At 36.5% G+C, this 16,709-nt stretch overlaps 1 protein-coding gene across 13 annotated transcripts in view; it reads left to right on the forward strand.

Moving 5' to 3' along the window:
- MEF2C (myocyte enhancer factor 2C) overlaps positions 1–16,709 on the forward strand; it is a 126,855-nt gene that overhangs the window by 59,795 nt on the left and 50,351 nt on the right. For 12 of the 13 annotated variants that reach the window (XM_053475074.1, XM_053474973.1, XM_053475038.1 and 9 more), the window contains one exon: positions 9,657–9,847. In XM_053475074.1, coding sequence (XP_053331049.1) covers positions 9,794–9,847 — 54 coding nt within the window. In that variant the 5' untranslated portion in view covers positions 9,657–9,793. Of the gene's footprint in view, positions 1–7,696; positions 7,911–9,656; positions 9,848–16,709 lie in introns of those variants that run through there. The other variant, XM_053474991.1, reaches the window with a different exon arrangement.

The following is a 16,709-nucleotide window of genomic DNA, read 5'->3' on the forward strand; positions in this document are numbered from 1 at the left end:
TTTTTGGAGCACTTATGTCTAGATCATCTGCAAAGTAATTCATCAATGTCAGTTTTCGTTAAAGCAAAAGGTACATACTGGATATTTAATAGTGAAAATGGACATAGCCGTGGTGGCCCAAGAGAAGATGTCTTTAGGTGAAAGTTATACTTTTTATTGGACCAAATAGTTAGCTATAAGCTTCTAGTACCTCAAATGTTTTGAGCTTCTTCTTCTTCTTGCAATGGAAGATGAAAGATTCTGAGGTCAACCAAAGACTCCAATTTCCCAGCTCAATGGGACAGTAAAGGGAAATCCTTTGATCTCTCTACCTGGCTCATGGTCCCCACTGCCTGCAGATGTTGCACAGTGTGGCAGCTCAGTGGGACATTCTTTTGAAAATAAGGACTTTCCCATTGTCAACGGGACAGTGGTGATGCATGCTTTAGTGTGATGCATGCTTTAGTGTGCTGCAAACAATAGGTGGCATAGATGGCATTAAATAGAAGTGACATATAATATGACTAATGATCTCTGGAGGAAGTAATGCTGGGTATTTCCAAATCTCTAGAAAGAGAAAATATGTGTTCAAGACTTTGAAACATTTTTGCCTTTTATAGCAATATTCCGATGTAATGAGATGCAAAAATTCATTGTGCAAACAGCCTAATTTGTTTTCCACAGCTAGCTGTGCACATGAGCGAGGCTATTGTTTCCAATATATACCTCCTTTGGTAAAGGGAATATAATTTGTAGAGCGAATGAAATCTCGAATGTTTTGGTTTCTTGAAGCCGTTTATGGAAATACAAGCCTAATGGTTGCAGGTTAGAGTACTTATGCATGGGTCCGACATACTTTGGAGTGTACTCAAAGTATCGATTATATGTTTTAAGTGGCTTCATTTTATTTGAATATCCTTCTAGTTTTCTAGTTAATGGCATGTCCTTACCAGTGAACTACTATTCGTCCTGGTCTTAGAAATTCAGATTTTCTGCCATAGTGTTGGAAATTGTAGGGCTGCATTTAAAGTAACAATGTGCCCAGTTATTGTAAGTAATGTCGTGTTTGGGCATCAATATACCATATTTGCTCAGTTATAAGATGACCTTAATTATAAGACGACCCCCGCCCCAAACGTGGCATTTTAGTGAAAGAAAAACAAGGAAAGGCCTGAATATAAGTAGAAATTATTGAAATAAAAATCAAAACCACTGTTTTGCTTTCGTTGCTTTCTCAATCACTCTCTGTCAATGTCTCCCTACCTTCTCCGCCAGTCCGCTTCCATGTTCACGTCTCTTTTTCTTCTGTTGCCTCTTTTGTTCTTCTGTCTTTTTTCTTTTGTATTATTTCTTCGCCCGCTTCTCCCTGGTATTAGTTCCATGATCCAGGTACCTCAATAAAAGGGCTGAGCCTCCTCGTTCACCCTCTCCCTCGATTTGAGGAATGGGGGAGGGGCTGTCCTGTGGCCCCACCCATTTTGAGGAATGTGAGGTGTAAGAGGGAGTGAGTGAGGGTGAGTGACAAGCCCCTGGGCTTAGTTAGATGTGTGGCGGTCTGTGTAAAAGACAACTTTGTGGTAGCAAATTTTTTTATTTTTACAGAACAATTTTTCCGTATCTGACAATCTTTGGCAATAATACACTAATGAAAAGCCATATCGAGCAGAAGCTGCAGAATTGATGGAGAAATTGAGGTTCCCCTTGCGTCCTTGATAGAAAATATGTTACGTCCAGACCTTATGTCAAAGAATTCTGGATCTCAGACTGTTATTTCTGATTCAGATCCTCTCCAGATCATAGAATCACTGATAATCCCTTTAGCTCCATTGACACCTTTGTAAATTTCCCATCATTCCACACATTTCAGTTAACCCATGGTGTTAATGAAGGATCAGTTGCATGATAATGCCATATCCTTTCCACCCGTATTTGAAGCTTTAGGTGCGTTCACAAGCAGATATGGTTAACATATGTCAAACCAAAGACTGGGACAACAGAAAATATTGAGTAAGCATTATCTGTACACCCCATGCTTAGTTCCGCCGAATGTATTATCACTCAGCTGTTACTCTGTTATCACACTACCTATTTTACCCTAACTATGGTAAAAAGCCTTGACGCGTTTGCTGTGCAAAACTTTGTTATCAGTTGTGCTAATAGCACGTTTTACTGAACAAGTGAGGCAAAGAAGTTTACCAGGAGTATAAATGGTGATTATAAATGGCTGGACTGTCATGTTTAATGCTTTTGCCTTGGATCTACAATCAAAATTCCACATTTAATACAAATTACTAACTGGAAGGATCATTGTAGGATACCTCATGTGAAGGTTCCAAATTTTGGAAGCTGGACTTTCATCTTTCATATAAATATACCAAGCACCGTATTTCTTAACATATATATATATATATATATATTCCAAATATATATATAATAAATAAATAAATAATAAATAAACAATAAATAAATATATATATATAGCACCAGCAGTCTAATAGCTTACAGTCTATTACTAGCTATACTATAAAACCTTCCAGCTGTTTTGGAAGAAGGTTGCATTTCTTTATACACTTTTCTCTTTAAAAAAAATCTAGTTTAAAATTCTTTTAAGACTTTTAATCCCAGAGAACCCGAATACAGAGTCATTTAGCTTGAAGTTCCTCTTAACCGTTCCTTGTAGCAATGCATATTGCAACAAATGTATTCATTTTCTTTAAAGATGTATTTCTATTTTTTGGTGCATTTATATACTTCTGTTCTTATTTTTACATGTCAGAGTTTTTTTTTTTTGTTCTTCATCGCCTGGTCTAGTCAGTCTCGATGCTATGCTCGGTGTCTTGGGTCTTGGGTCCTGCTACAGGGCACATTCAGACATCTCTGCACGGAGAAGGAAGTGCCGAGTTTTAGTTCCCATTTTTTAGTTCTGGAACAGTTTAGGGAAGGAAGCACCTTTACACCTTTTATTGTTCGTGGTTGCTGACATCACATCCTTCCGTGACCACTCGGTGTTGTGTTTCCTGCCATTTTGTTAAAACTTTTTCTAAACCAGAAAAGACACAGAAAGATGCAATACAGACATTCACAAAACATTCATTTCTGGGCAGATGATCAGCCTCTGTCCGTCTGATTTTTTTTTTTTTCTTAGCCGAGACTTAAATCACTCTTCCTTCTGCTCTGTGCTCTCGCCGCAACATACGGCAAACAGAAGCCTGCGAAATTGAAGTTCCTTTTTTTTAGTGAACGGTCTGATTTTTTATGTTTGCCTTGCAAAATGTGAAATCTTGCAGATTGTTCAATATAGCTATCCTCTGTTCTTCTAACATTATGTTTATTTTTTCATTAAAAAAATAGGCAATATCTCTCCAGTTCAGCATTTCCATCAGATTATCCCAGTATACATATATATATTTCATTGCCAAAGGCATAGCGAAGTTAAATAACGCGAATGTAAGAAATGTACATATTGTTGTTGATTACCGGGATGAATACAGATTTTAATACACGCGTGTTGTCTAAAAAAAAAAAATCATAATAGAGCCCTGGAGCTTTATAGAAAAATTCTATATGTCGGTACCGTGTAAGCGTAACCCAGTTTATGCACACACGTGCAGATAGCGAGACAGATGCCGATATGGATATATTGTTTACAAGCTGAGGTTAACTCTTGTTATAAAATATTTAAAAATTCATTAGGAGAATTAGTATACCAGGCATAGGTAAAATGTAACTAATCTGTGTAACTACACATTGAGCTGCATTAAAGACCCACTCGGGTGTCCCAGGCAGCTCTATAAGCAAAAGTACTTTATTTTAAAATGTGTTCTTTAAACTTGAAAAAATAACCACCTTTCAGTAGAAGCTGCACCACCAGAGCTGCAGCTCCCTGCCTCCTTTGTTGTCTAACTATTCTCACCATTGATTGGCTGCTTGAAGCTCCAACTACCAATCCAATGAATTCTTTAAAATAAAATCAATTACCAAGCCATTATTATTTTTGTGCATTGCCATATTTTTTCATACTTTTACCATATTGCGCTAGAATTACTCCTCACATCTATACCACTGCCTTATGTTAGAATATACCTTATCCTTACAATATCAGGTTGAAATCCGTCCTTCTGTATCGCATTGAACATGTGCTAGCACTCAAAGAGTTAAGGGTGATAAATTATGGTAAAACCTTAAAAACGGTTCAATCACTTTCTTGCTGCCTGAATGAAGATTGCAAATGATAGCTCACTTAAAGCTTGTTCAAGGGAGTTTAAATCACAATTGATTTACTCCCTGACTGAGCTGCCAATGGAATAATTGCTAATGGCTTCACAAATTAGGTGGGATGGAAGGTAGCAAATAAGTTTGAAACACGGGAGGTTGATTGGCAACAGAACCATAAAAGTGGGCGACCCTTTTAAGTTTGGAGCAGACTAGGTGAGAGGCCTTGAAAGAAGAGAAACTTTCAACTGCTTCAGCCTTATTTCTCCTTAAAACAATGTTGGGTTACTTATAGTAGTCCAGTTGTTGTTAAACTATTATTCCCATCACCCTCAACCACATACTGATTTGCTGAGGATGATAAGAATGTAGTGAATCCGAAGGGACACTGGATGTTCTCAGAGTTATATTTTATATAAAAAAATATTTTAAGCATTAAAATAAATGATGTCTTTTTTATAACAATTTATAGATAGGTGACTAGATTTTCTCTTTAATTACTTATAACACACTGATAAAAGCCAGTGTTTAACATAACTTTTAATAATAAAGAACCCGAGTAAGTTGGAAAAATGTACATATTCATTGCAATTTGACGAGAAGGGGAAAAAATCCTCAACCTAAAATAAACAAACAAAATAAAAGTACTGCACCAAAAAAAAAAAAATGCTACTGGATATAATAAATCTGAAAGTTAACCAGAAAGATTCCATCACAATTTAGTGATTTAATGATGAAAAAAAAAGGAATAAAACATGTTAGCAGATATAAATGATAACAATATTTTTATTTATTATATATTATATTTTCTGGGAATTAAAGGTACCCGTCTGCCCTCCCTGTGGTTAGAGAGTCAGTACTAGGTTCAGGCTGCATGCAATTATCAGAAACGATATGCTACAAAAATCACAAGTCTCGGAGATAGTAAACGGCAAAGAAGGAAAAAGAAACATCGCTCAACATGGGTTTCACTGACCTGAAAAAAACATTACAGGATATAAAATGCATACTGGATGGCTGTGTGAAAATAACTTATTTAGTCCAAGCTTATTTAAATTGGTTTGTGGTCACACAATATAACACTGCTTTCCGTTAGTTTCAAGGAACAGAACTTGAATGCAAGCAAATACAATGGGGATATTATTATATTTAATATACATTAAAAAACAGGCTGTAAAAGCAACAGACAAGCTGCTTTCTAACATATAGGGGGAAACAGGAATGGAGGAGGGGTAACACAGCAAGGGATTGGAAGAAGTCATTAAATGGATATGAAAAGGATAATGAGGACATACTATTAAAAATGGCGGCATAAAGTGAGGAGATTGAGAAGGATGATAATATCCTTCCAGAGTGAGAAGGCTCATTATAGCGGGCTGCGTGGATTTTGTGGGTAAGACCGTGGGTAATAGGTAGAATTATGATATGGGGAATTGTGTTGCGGAGGGCACATAATTGGAATGTAAAGGCTGTTAAGGGGGAGGGGGATTCATGGTAATTAATTCCAGGCGCTGCCAAATGGATTGAACACATGCACACAAAAGGAAATTCATATAAATAAAACATAATTTCATGTGACGTGTCATTTAGGGGTTTGTATATGCAAAAGAAGATTAAAACAACCCTTTTATGTCTAATGATGAACACCATATATCCTTGGGTGTACAGTGGCATGTATGTGCCATTTGTAGACTAGTACTGTTGCAGGCCAACCAAGTTTGTCAACTAACGTGTGATGGTTAGGCGTTGGGTGGCACACAGTGCCTAGTGATGTCTCCTTATCAGGAGAAGCCAGGGGTGGGCTGCAAAAGGGAACAAAGGAACAGCAGTCCCCTGGGCTGGGCTGATTTTAAGATTCACAGATTGAATAAAGAGGGGGTTTGTAGGAGAGCTGAATATGACATATGATTTATGAAGGTCCATCTCTTTTGAGCTTCTCCTGCAAGAAAGGCTGAGTTGAGTCTATATATAATTCTATATATAGAAAGAAGTTCAATTTGTACATAACAATATCAGGAAGTTAAAACTCCTCTGCAAACTTAAATAGTAAATAAATCTCTTTGAACCATTACTTGGAACTGCTTAAATTTGTTATTATGTAAGAGAAACCATAATTTCAATTAGACAATTTCATTGATGTTATTATGTCCCCTGCTCAGAACCTTCACATATGTGTGGGTAGGATGAATAGGGCATCTTCATTAGGACTGGAAAGGTAGAAACCCCGAAAACTGAGCAAATGAGGGACAAAATCACTCCACTGAACCAACTGCAGCAAGCCAGGGGCAGGTTGAGCAGGGGGGCAAATGCATCTAGGGCTGGTCCAAATTTATGAACTATTTTGGACCATCATGGGGAGGCAGGAACACAGTGGGGTCACATGACGCAAGGTTACGTGACCCCATGGTCAAAGTGAGGCTGCATGCATAGTGTGTGAGTGCCATAAAAAAGATGCGGGTGATCGATGAAGTGAGAGAGGGAGTGAGTGAGAGGGTTAGGAAGTATGTTTCTATGTATGCTAGAATGTATTCATAATTGTATGTGTTAGCATGAATGTGTAATTGTGCGTATAAATGTGCGGTACCATAGATGTGTATATGTTAGTAAGTGTGTGAGCATGCATGTGTATGTGTAAGTGGTGTGAGAGGGAGTGTATGATAGCATAAGCGTGTAAGTGTGTGTTAGTGAATATGAGTAAGTGTATGCTAGTGTAAGTATGTGTAAGCATCTGTATGTGTGTAAGTTTGTTAAATGTGTGTGGTTTTGTGTGCCAGTGTCTGACAGATGTGTTCAGCAAACACACAATCTATGCACAATGCCAGTAAAGCTAAGCCCATTTATATTGTGTCACACATGGGATGTACTCTGTTAGACAATCAAAAGAGTAGAGTGTCCCAGTATGTAGAGTATTGTTCACAATATAAGATACAGATATAGTTTAAGATATAGTTTAAGAAACGGTTGTTCTGTTTAAATTCGGTATTTAGTGAAATTCCCAATTTAAAGTATAAGTTTCTGTGGCACTTTTCCCATAAGTGAGTCATTTAATTCTAAATACAATTTGCACAGTACATCAGATTAAACAAAGGGGCAGAAATAATATTAAGTTTCCATAAAATACACTTTGATTATAAAAAAATCTAGATTTTCTAGGATAATAATTAATTTGAATCCATGTATTGTACTTAAGTACATTCTAAAAGTGATTATTGCATTAATATCAAAGTATTGCGATAAGTGGGACCTAGGAAGAGGATGAATATAAATATTTTTTAATGAAAAGTTGTGTGCTACTATTTACTTTACAACAAGCTGTTTAATACGTTTTGTTTGAAAGTCTGAAAATGTAGAACTGATAAGCCTGTGGGAGGGACCCATCATTCTGTCACTGTACTGGGAGAGGACTCAACTCTTCCTTGTAGCTCTCTGATTCTTTTTTTTTTTCTTTTCTTCCACGGTCGTGATCCATAAAGCAGCTTTCATTCTCCTAACCAATCATGTAAGTTGTCCACCCTGACCTTCCACCCCGGTGTGAACAGAAGCTTATGCAGGCACAGTGCTGTAAGCCGATAGGGACACTGGCTCCAGCTGAAACACAGCAAAGAAATTGTTCCATATGCTTTTGCTGAGGATTAACATATTGGCTTACGGCTACTGAGAAAGCCTGTTAAGCTCCTTTGGGTCCTGCATGTGAGCTACTTTTTAACTTAATGTCGGAGGTAAGAAGACTGTCAAAACAAATGAGCAAGCGTAATCCAATTTGGTAGCGTTTTGTACTGATTGTGATAGGCTTGAAGTGCACGTTGCACATATATCCTTAATCAATAGAAATATGATTTACATTCATTGTGTTCATAAAATTAGTATGTATGCCGATAAGTTTTTTTTTTTTGTATTTATTTTGTTTGAATTAAAACATGCTGATAAGGAAATGGTGTTAGTATCCCTTTAAATGCGAAACGCTTATGTAGGAAGGTTGCCCCCTTAACCTTTGGATCCTTTTAGGAAGTGGGATACTTAAAAAAGGCTGTTGTGTCTCACTCAAGAAACAAAGTTGATTACAAAAAATAGTCTGACGAGTAATTATAGTTTGCAGGGAAATTTGGGTTTTGGCAATTTCTGTCTGCCATGCCGGCATCTTTAAAACCATATGTTAATAGTTATGTATCCATTACCGGCTGTTAACTAATCACGATTATTGGCTTATTTTAAATTGTTTTTTTTTTCATTTTTTCATATTGGATGGGATCTGACTCACTATGATGACATTTATAATACAAATTTTATATTAAATATATTACACCCTAATTAAACTTTACTAAGCAGTGAAATTTTTGTTGTCAATTTGAAAATAGCTATATTTTATGTTATTATTATTTAAAAAAAATAAAACGTATATATAACAAACGAGCGAACAAGAACAAAGTTACATCATCCAGTTCGGCTTACAACAAATATACAGATATTTATAAATTAGGAAGTGAACAAGAATTGATTTGAGTGAGGAGTATAAGTGAATTGATGAAGGAGCTGCGTTCGTTCGGAGAAAGCAGCGGTGTCTGGTGAGACGTCCTCGGCGTGTTACAGCTTTTCTACCTCATCGGCTTTGAAGTGGAGCCAAACAATGGATTAAATTGCCAGGACATTGGCTTAATGTTACACGGTGTGTTGTGAGGATCTATCGGTTTGGCTGCTAGAAAGGACATTCCAGCAAATGAAACGGATGTAGCACATTTTCATGCCCACGCGTACAGGGGACATTAACCCATTCCACCACAGCGCATTGAACGTCTTTGGCAGCCAGATGTTTCATAGAAAGCTGCCTCGGGCGTAAAAGGATTTCTGTATACACAGCATTCAACCCCTGACTTTAGAATTTAGTAATTAAAAGGCTGCACAAGCATGATCACTTCTATACGAAAGCAATTGAATGTTGATTCAGTAAAATATACAAATTGTACTTGTATTTCCGTCGACTGGTTCTAAACATTAATAACGATAATTTATGTATTTAACAGCTCAGTGACGATCAAAGCAAAATGGATGGAGTTACTAACTAGTTTAACGAAGCCTAATGTGATTTTAAGTACATTGTAAATAACCTTGACCTCTTCTTCTGTGCTTTCCAGTAAACAAAACACACTTGTAAACTTTATATAGTGCTTTAACAAGGTGTAAACTTTTTTGGAATGGTCACAATTAGAAACTATCGTTTAAATAACAAAGCAAGTGTATAATAAAATTAGTGAACTAGTCCGCTTAACAGAAATTCAATTTGGAAACGACATATTCTTGTGATTATAGTAGTAAGAGGTCACTGGTTTTATGCTTATTGTGTGCGAATGTCAAAAGGCCGGCATATCATATCGATAGGCCTACGTTGACGGCATACAGAGCTTTAACAATGTTATCTTTTAAGCTTTGCTATTAAAGTAATGTTGACCTTGGGCATATTTTTGTTTTAGGCACGAATGACGGGATCTGTGAATTGAAAAGTGCAAAAAAAAGAAAGTGAAAGAATTGTTGAAAGAAGGAAGAGAGAAGGGAAGAGGAAGGGAAATACATAGCTTCAAGGACGAGGGAAGAAAGGAAAACGGGGACTATGGGGAGAAAAAAGATTCAGATCACGAGGATAATGGATGAACGCAACAGACAGGTAAGAAAATACAGCTATTTCTTGGGAAAACTGTCGTTGGCTGTTCCCATCAGGATACAAAGTAATGAGTCCTTCCTTAAGAATCACACTCGTGTAATTAATCACAGTGAATACATTAATGGATGCCGTATGTAGAAACATTTTGGGTTTCGTTACATTGTAAAATAATTAATTGACAAGAAGAGCAATGGTGGCACTAGCGCAGCAACTTGCATGGAGGCGGCTTGTCATGTTCGTGGGAAAAATGTGCCACCGTCTAATCACAACACTGTATAGTAATGGGAAATAAGGTTTTGTCTTACAAGGAAAAAAAATAATCGAATCTGCAAGCTTTTAGTTCTAGGCTTGTTCATTCTGCTCTTATTTTCATCAGCCAACCAACAGAAGCCGAGGAGAGTTCAGAGGGGTACTCAAACGGTGAATGGTTTGCAGGATAAAGGACTAAGGGATCTCAAAATGAATAGCTTGGAGGAAAGAACACAGAGGGCATGTAATAGAAATACTTAAATACTTAAATGGGCTTTAACAAAGTCCAGGTTGCAGGTTTATTTTCAAGAGAGGAGAAATGTTAGAACAAGATGTCATAATCTAAAACTAAAGGTTCCAAAGCGTAGATGTAATGTAAGGATGTTTAATTCACAGAAAGGGTGGTAGATAAATGGAACAGCCTCTCATCAGACGTGGTAGAGGCTAATACAGAGAGGAATATAAACATGCATGGGATAGGCATGAAGCTATCTTTAAGATAAGACCAAGGACAAGATGGGCCAAATGGTTCTTATCTGCAAATTCTTTGTTTCTATATGTATACGGACCCTACATATTTATCCTCAAGATGAGCTGGACAAAGAGGAATTATATCTTTAGACACCTATTTATACGCGGGGAAAAGGCGGAAGAGAATTTGTGAGAAAGTCTTTGTTTCGGGGGGGAGGGGCAAATATCTTTATGAAGAGATGCACAAATGCACAAAAAGATTGAGGACCACTGGGCTAAGAGACTAAAGAGTTAATGCAAAATTCCTACTTTAAAATAAATGGGATTCTGGTAATTATTTGGAATCACACCAATAAATAGCAGCGGTCGTAATGAGATTCTTAGGGTTTTCTGCTGAATTTGGCAAGAAATTTCATCACCGATCACCTGAACTGGTGTGAGAAGGTCCTTCTGAGCGCTGCTTGTGGATAGAATAGTAACACAACTTGGCAGCCACAGGACTAGTGCATTTGGGGGCCTTCACACTGAATGCACTTTGATGGAATTTAACCTAGAAAACTATTTAACTGCCCATTGGGCACCTTTTACAATTGTAACTTAGTAGGCCACATGTGTTCAGGGTACCCTTTAAATTATAAATAGGCATATTTTACATTGGTGCTTACATTCTTGCTATATATCGTGCAGGCCCATGGAACTACATGTAAATACTTAATACAATACACAAATTACAAACATGTTTTCTAATAAACTGTCATTAAAAAAAAATACTGAAAAGGGGATCTATAGCAAACAAAATTCTCTTCTAATAATTTTATTTATCTGAATTAAATTTGAACCGAAAAAGGATTTTTTTTTTCTCAAGAAGAAAATATCTGCATTCCCTCTTCCAGTAATTGTGCTTTAATTGTTCCACATTCTTAATTATCTCACTTCACACCTTTAAAAAGCTTCTTCTAAGTGGGGCTTCATTGTTCTGTGCGCAAGTGCTAGATATTGAAACTTTAACTTACAGAAAGATTTTTTTTTTTAAAAAAAGCATTTGTTAAAAAATAACCTTTTGGGGTATTTCTAATAGAGATTGCAAAGAAGGAAAGAATGTCCTGTTGAATTTCTACAATTATTACATCTATCTATCTATCTATCTATCTATCTATCTATCTATCTATCTATCTATCAATCTATCTATCTACCTATTGATCTATCCATCACTTATCACTTTACTTATTACCTAAAACCATGGTAAGGCCAAAAATCTTTTTAGACAAAAACATCATCATTTTTTAAAGTAAGATTTCATAATTTATGACGGGTGGCGACGTCGGCATGAATGTGCCAAGCTACACTGAACACGCCATGACAGACTGTATTCCACGGTTGGCTTTCTGTTTTTCCTAATTGTTTGTCTCCACTTTTCTGCTTGGCAAGGAATCGAAGTGGGAGCTACATAATGCAGCTCACATTTGTCTGGCTAATTAAGACCTGACAAATCATAGCATTGGCACATTACATGCTTCATCAGACAAAGTCCTACTTTTCAAATATTAGTAGTAAATGGGTCGTCTATGGTTACTCGACTAATTGCTCATACAGTTGGCTTACTTAGCTTTTCTAAGCATTATGAGAGGTAAATTTACAGGCAGTAATACGATTATACACAAAAGAAATGATACCCTCCATTCCAAATTGTCAAAGGGAATCATGAGCTTTAAAGACAGATTGATGCAAATGGTTAAATATTGACTATAGAGGGTATAATATGCTCATAGCATCCAAATTTAAGTTGAAAAGGCTAATTGTTCATCAGAAAACTCTTTTACAATTATGTTAGCGCAGTTAGAAATTTCCTTGTTTTCAATGAAAACAGCTAAGTGACCCCAAACTTTTGAACGGTATTGTATATATATATATATATACTATATACTAGGCTGCATTAGAAAAAGCCTTATTTGCATGTTTTTAGTTTATGTATTTAACATGGATCAATATATATGGATCAATATATGTATAGGTGTTTACTATATATTAAGATTCTTTTCCGTGATAATAGGTAACGGACTTAATGACATAGTAATTTTGTATCAGTAGGATTGTGGGTAAAATGTATGCATACCGTGTACTATGTGAGAAATGTAGCATGTATATACAGTATAAACCATTAGTATCAGTATTGAGGCAATGATCTTGAACCATGAATTCTGTCCTTTAAGCTCTGAAAAAGGTCTACTCTTGGCCGTTGAGTGTTTGTCAATAGATCGGTTCCTCTGATCAGTGGAAATTAGGACTCACCGATTGGATAAATTAGTGCATCAGGTCACATAATCAGTCGGATGTTAGTTAACTATTTATAACCTTAGACATTTTCAAGCCCTTTGGTTTATTTCAGATATATGATGAATAATCCCCTTTTTGCACCTCCCAGTCCCATATATATACTTTTTGTATGAGAATTTTGACAGCTGGGTTATTTTCAGCACCATGCATGTTATGAACTTTAACCCTTCGCATTAAACCAATAAAGGCGTGATTGCTACTCCACTCATTCCTGAACTGTATAAATATCACTGTGGTTGTGAAGTCACAAGAGCGAACAATACGAAACGAATTCTATATTATCATGTTCCCTTCCTTTAGGACTAAAAGGTCACACATTTTTCCTCCCCATGATTATCACACCATCCTTTGTTTCCTACCTTAGAACCACATTTGCAAGAGGGCTTCTGGCTTCGGTTTAGTTAAAACACAGTAATGGCTCTTCCGTTAGGGTATACATTTCCATTTCTCCTATTTAGGATGTTGTCCATATCTCTCATTGAAGCTTCTTGTTGCATTAAAGACAAAGCTTTTGTATTTTCTTTTTGCAAAATAAATGTAGATATTACTTTTTTATGTAATGTAGCTTTAAACAGTCTTTTCCAACTAAACCAAACACTCCCATTGTTAAAAAGTATAATATTATACATTTCAGATCATGTCCATCAAACTACAGTGCAGTGACACTGTTCAAATGAAATGGGGTTATGGGGCAGCTTTAATTTTAGGGGTCAAATACATGTTAATGAGAGGGCATGGGATGTAAATTGCAGCCTCCTGGGAGTTAACTTGATGTCAGGTCTTAATATAAAGATTATAAACATCTGTAAGCAAACCGATGTACAATTAAGGCTGATTGTACAAGTAATAACATATTAGCTGTGCAGATCTGAGCAATATTTCATCATACATGGTTGGAGTTGAACCCCCATTTGTGAAATAATAATATAAATAGTCCTTAACGTGCCTGACACTGAAAGCGGCATTAGAACCATAGCAACATATCTATTGTGACAGACGGCAGGGACTTGATGGCCAGCATGGCCCTGAGGGCAGCAACATCTGAATCATTAGCACATGTTGGTTTTGAGCAGCTCCAAAGCTCTATGTTCTCCGAAGAACCAGGGCACTTGGTTGGCCTAGACAAGAATGTTGAGATAATGAAAAGTAAGGGCTAAAGGTGTTTGTTGGGTGGGATGGGTTGAAGGTCCACAAATGGGTGCAGTTTGAGTCTTTTTCCGTGCTCCTCTCAGGGATATTGATGTACTATTTATATGATTTCAGCTATTAGTCGTGAAATACTGAGTTTCAAAAAACAAACAAAAACCATGATTTACTACAGATACATTCTGCGCTGTCCCTGCAGAATACTTTTTGCTGTGGGCCAAACCGTAGAGCAATAATTCTGTCAATATAAAACCACTATATTTGTTTTAATTGGTTTACAGTTTGCTTTTATAAATGAACATGAAATCCCCTTTTCATGTAGTCAATTTTTCAGTAACTTAGCAATTGCTTTGGGTCTTTTTATTTTAACCTCTTCCAAGGGAGAGGTATCTGGCGCTTGGATAATTTGCTCAGAAAATATGAATTTACTTAAACTCTCAATATTGGGAACCTAAGTCCTAAAGGGGTGCTGGCAAGCTTGGGTATACGAACAAGACATACCATCACGTTTCCAAATATTTATGAATGCAGTGAATGTTTAAATGAATGTCTACCAAGGAGGAGACCAGTGTCTTCTAAGGACTGGGACACATAATCAGGGATCAGATATTTAACCTCTTTAATATTTGATTGACTGTCCTCACTGGACATAGACACTAAATTGTCTGTAAAATGTTTTCCTTACTGATTAATTGGAAGTTATTTAGAAAAAATCCAGTAATGTGCATGATCAACCATTTTATGGAGGCCACTTTCCATAAAATAGGAGACATCACTCAGGCATCAACAATGGGAAGGTACAGAGGATTGATCTCTGCTGCATACATAAATACCCCATAATAATGTAAATTATTTTCTAACATATAGATTAGAAGCCTTATAGCAGTCTTAACCCCTTAAGGACAATGGGCGGTCCCTAAACCCATTGAAAACAATGCATTGTGAGCCCGTACATGTACGGTCTTTGTCATTAAGGGGTTAATGAGGGCATGGTATTAGTCCATGATCTTTTGATATGCATTGTAGATTTACTGATATTTCTTGGTGTCTTCGAACAGTTTGAATAGGCAGTGCTACAATCCCAAACATTAAACTACAGATACATTTTGCTTTGAATGATATTTCCAAGATAGGTTAAAGGAAGAAATAATAGCATTATTTAAAAAGGACAATCGCTTGAGAAACAGAGGGTTGGGAAGAAGACAATGCTATTCAATTAGTGGAGAACAAAGTCTCAATAAAGGAAAGGGGAAATTGGTCATTTAAATTAATTGGATTGATGCTTTTGCTCCTTTTTTATTATAACATCAATAATGATATACAAATGGATATTTACAGTGCACTCCAAGACCCATGCATTAAAAAGAACATAGTTCATGATACAAACGGCTATATGTATCAATAACGACTATCAGGAACAATAAGTACACTTACAATAAATCATTACATTCCCTTTGAATGTAACACGTACACATATATTGTACAGCCGCATGTTTTTAGCGCTTACAACAAATATTGTTGACAGATATAGAATTATGGCTAGCACAACAATTTATACTAAACAAGGAAAACGGCGAATAGAGAACATTGCCGCCAAATAAACATGTCAACGGGGAATATCAAAGAGACGTATAGTGCAATAAATCCCTCTTAACGGCGCTCAGATGAGTCATTGAAAGAAGTGAATGTTACCCTAACCGGAACCTTTCTTAGATCAGCCCAGTGCACTATTACATGCTCGTTACTTCAGAACATGGCTCCATATTCCCTGCTTTTTACTTGTTCTTTATTTAGCATTAGCTACATTTTTAGATATAAGAGCCTCCATCCTCTGTCTTAAATCCCAAGACAAAAGCTTATATTACAAAAAAAAAAGACCTTGTGTCCCTTTCTCTTCAAAGTATTTTTTTTTATCTTGCAAACCCAGAACAAAAATCACTGTTAGGAAAAGTGGATTTCTCTATCGTCTTTTTTAACTTTTCAGTTGTCCAAGTTTCATTTTCTATAAACGTTGTAACATGAAACATCTGTCACTTGCATTTCATCTTAACCTCGTTGGGATTTTTATTGCTGCGATAAGTTAAAATTCAGGTAAAACTTAGATAAAATATCTTGGGTTTGTAACCTTTCAGGCATAGTTTTATGGAACAAAGAAATAAAGTATCCATTGTCCGTACATGCTGATGCAGGTAGAGTTGGAGAGCCGCGAGAGCTCTGATTTCTGATTTAGAGCGAGGTTGGAGCTCGATAACCTCACAGTTCGTTGTGTATATTGAAAATTAGCCAGCTGCTAGCCTTTTCTCCTCTCTCTCTCTCTCTATCTCTCGCTCTCTCTCTTAAGGAGCGATTATCATGGCCCTGGGGGGAAAGAGAGCTAGAGGTGGGAAACACAACTGAAGTCATTGTGAAAAGGAAGAAGTTACTCTTTTCCTGTTTTGACAGGAAATGGAGACAAATGTGCTTCCTGACCATTCTCGCATTAGAGAATTAAGTTTTTATTGACCTTTAGGTTACGCACATTTCTGCCTAATCAAATCTTGAAGACCTGTGCTTAACATAAATATTTGCGGCCTATTCAGTCATTAAGAATATTTAAATAACTTAAACTATATATAAGACTAAATGTTTTTTTTATTGTGGCTCGAAAGTCACTTTTTTTCCGTAA

The sequence above is a fragment of the Spea bombifrons genome, chromosome 1 (genome assembly GCF_027358695.1).
Source record: "Spea bombifrons isolate aSpeBom1 chromosome 1, aSpeBom1.2.pri, whole genome shotgun sequence".
NCBI lineage: Eukaryota > Metazoa > Chordata > Amphibia > Anura > Pelobatidae > Spea > Spea bombifrons.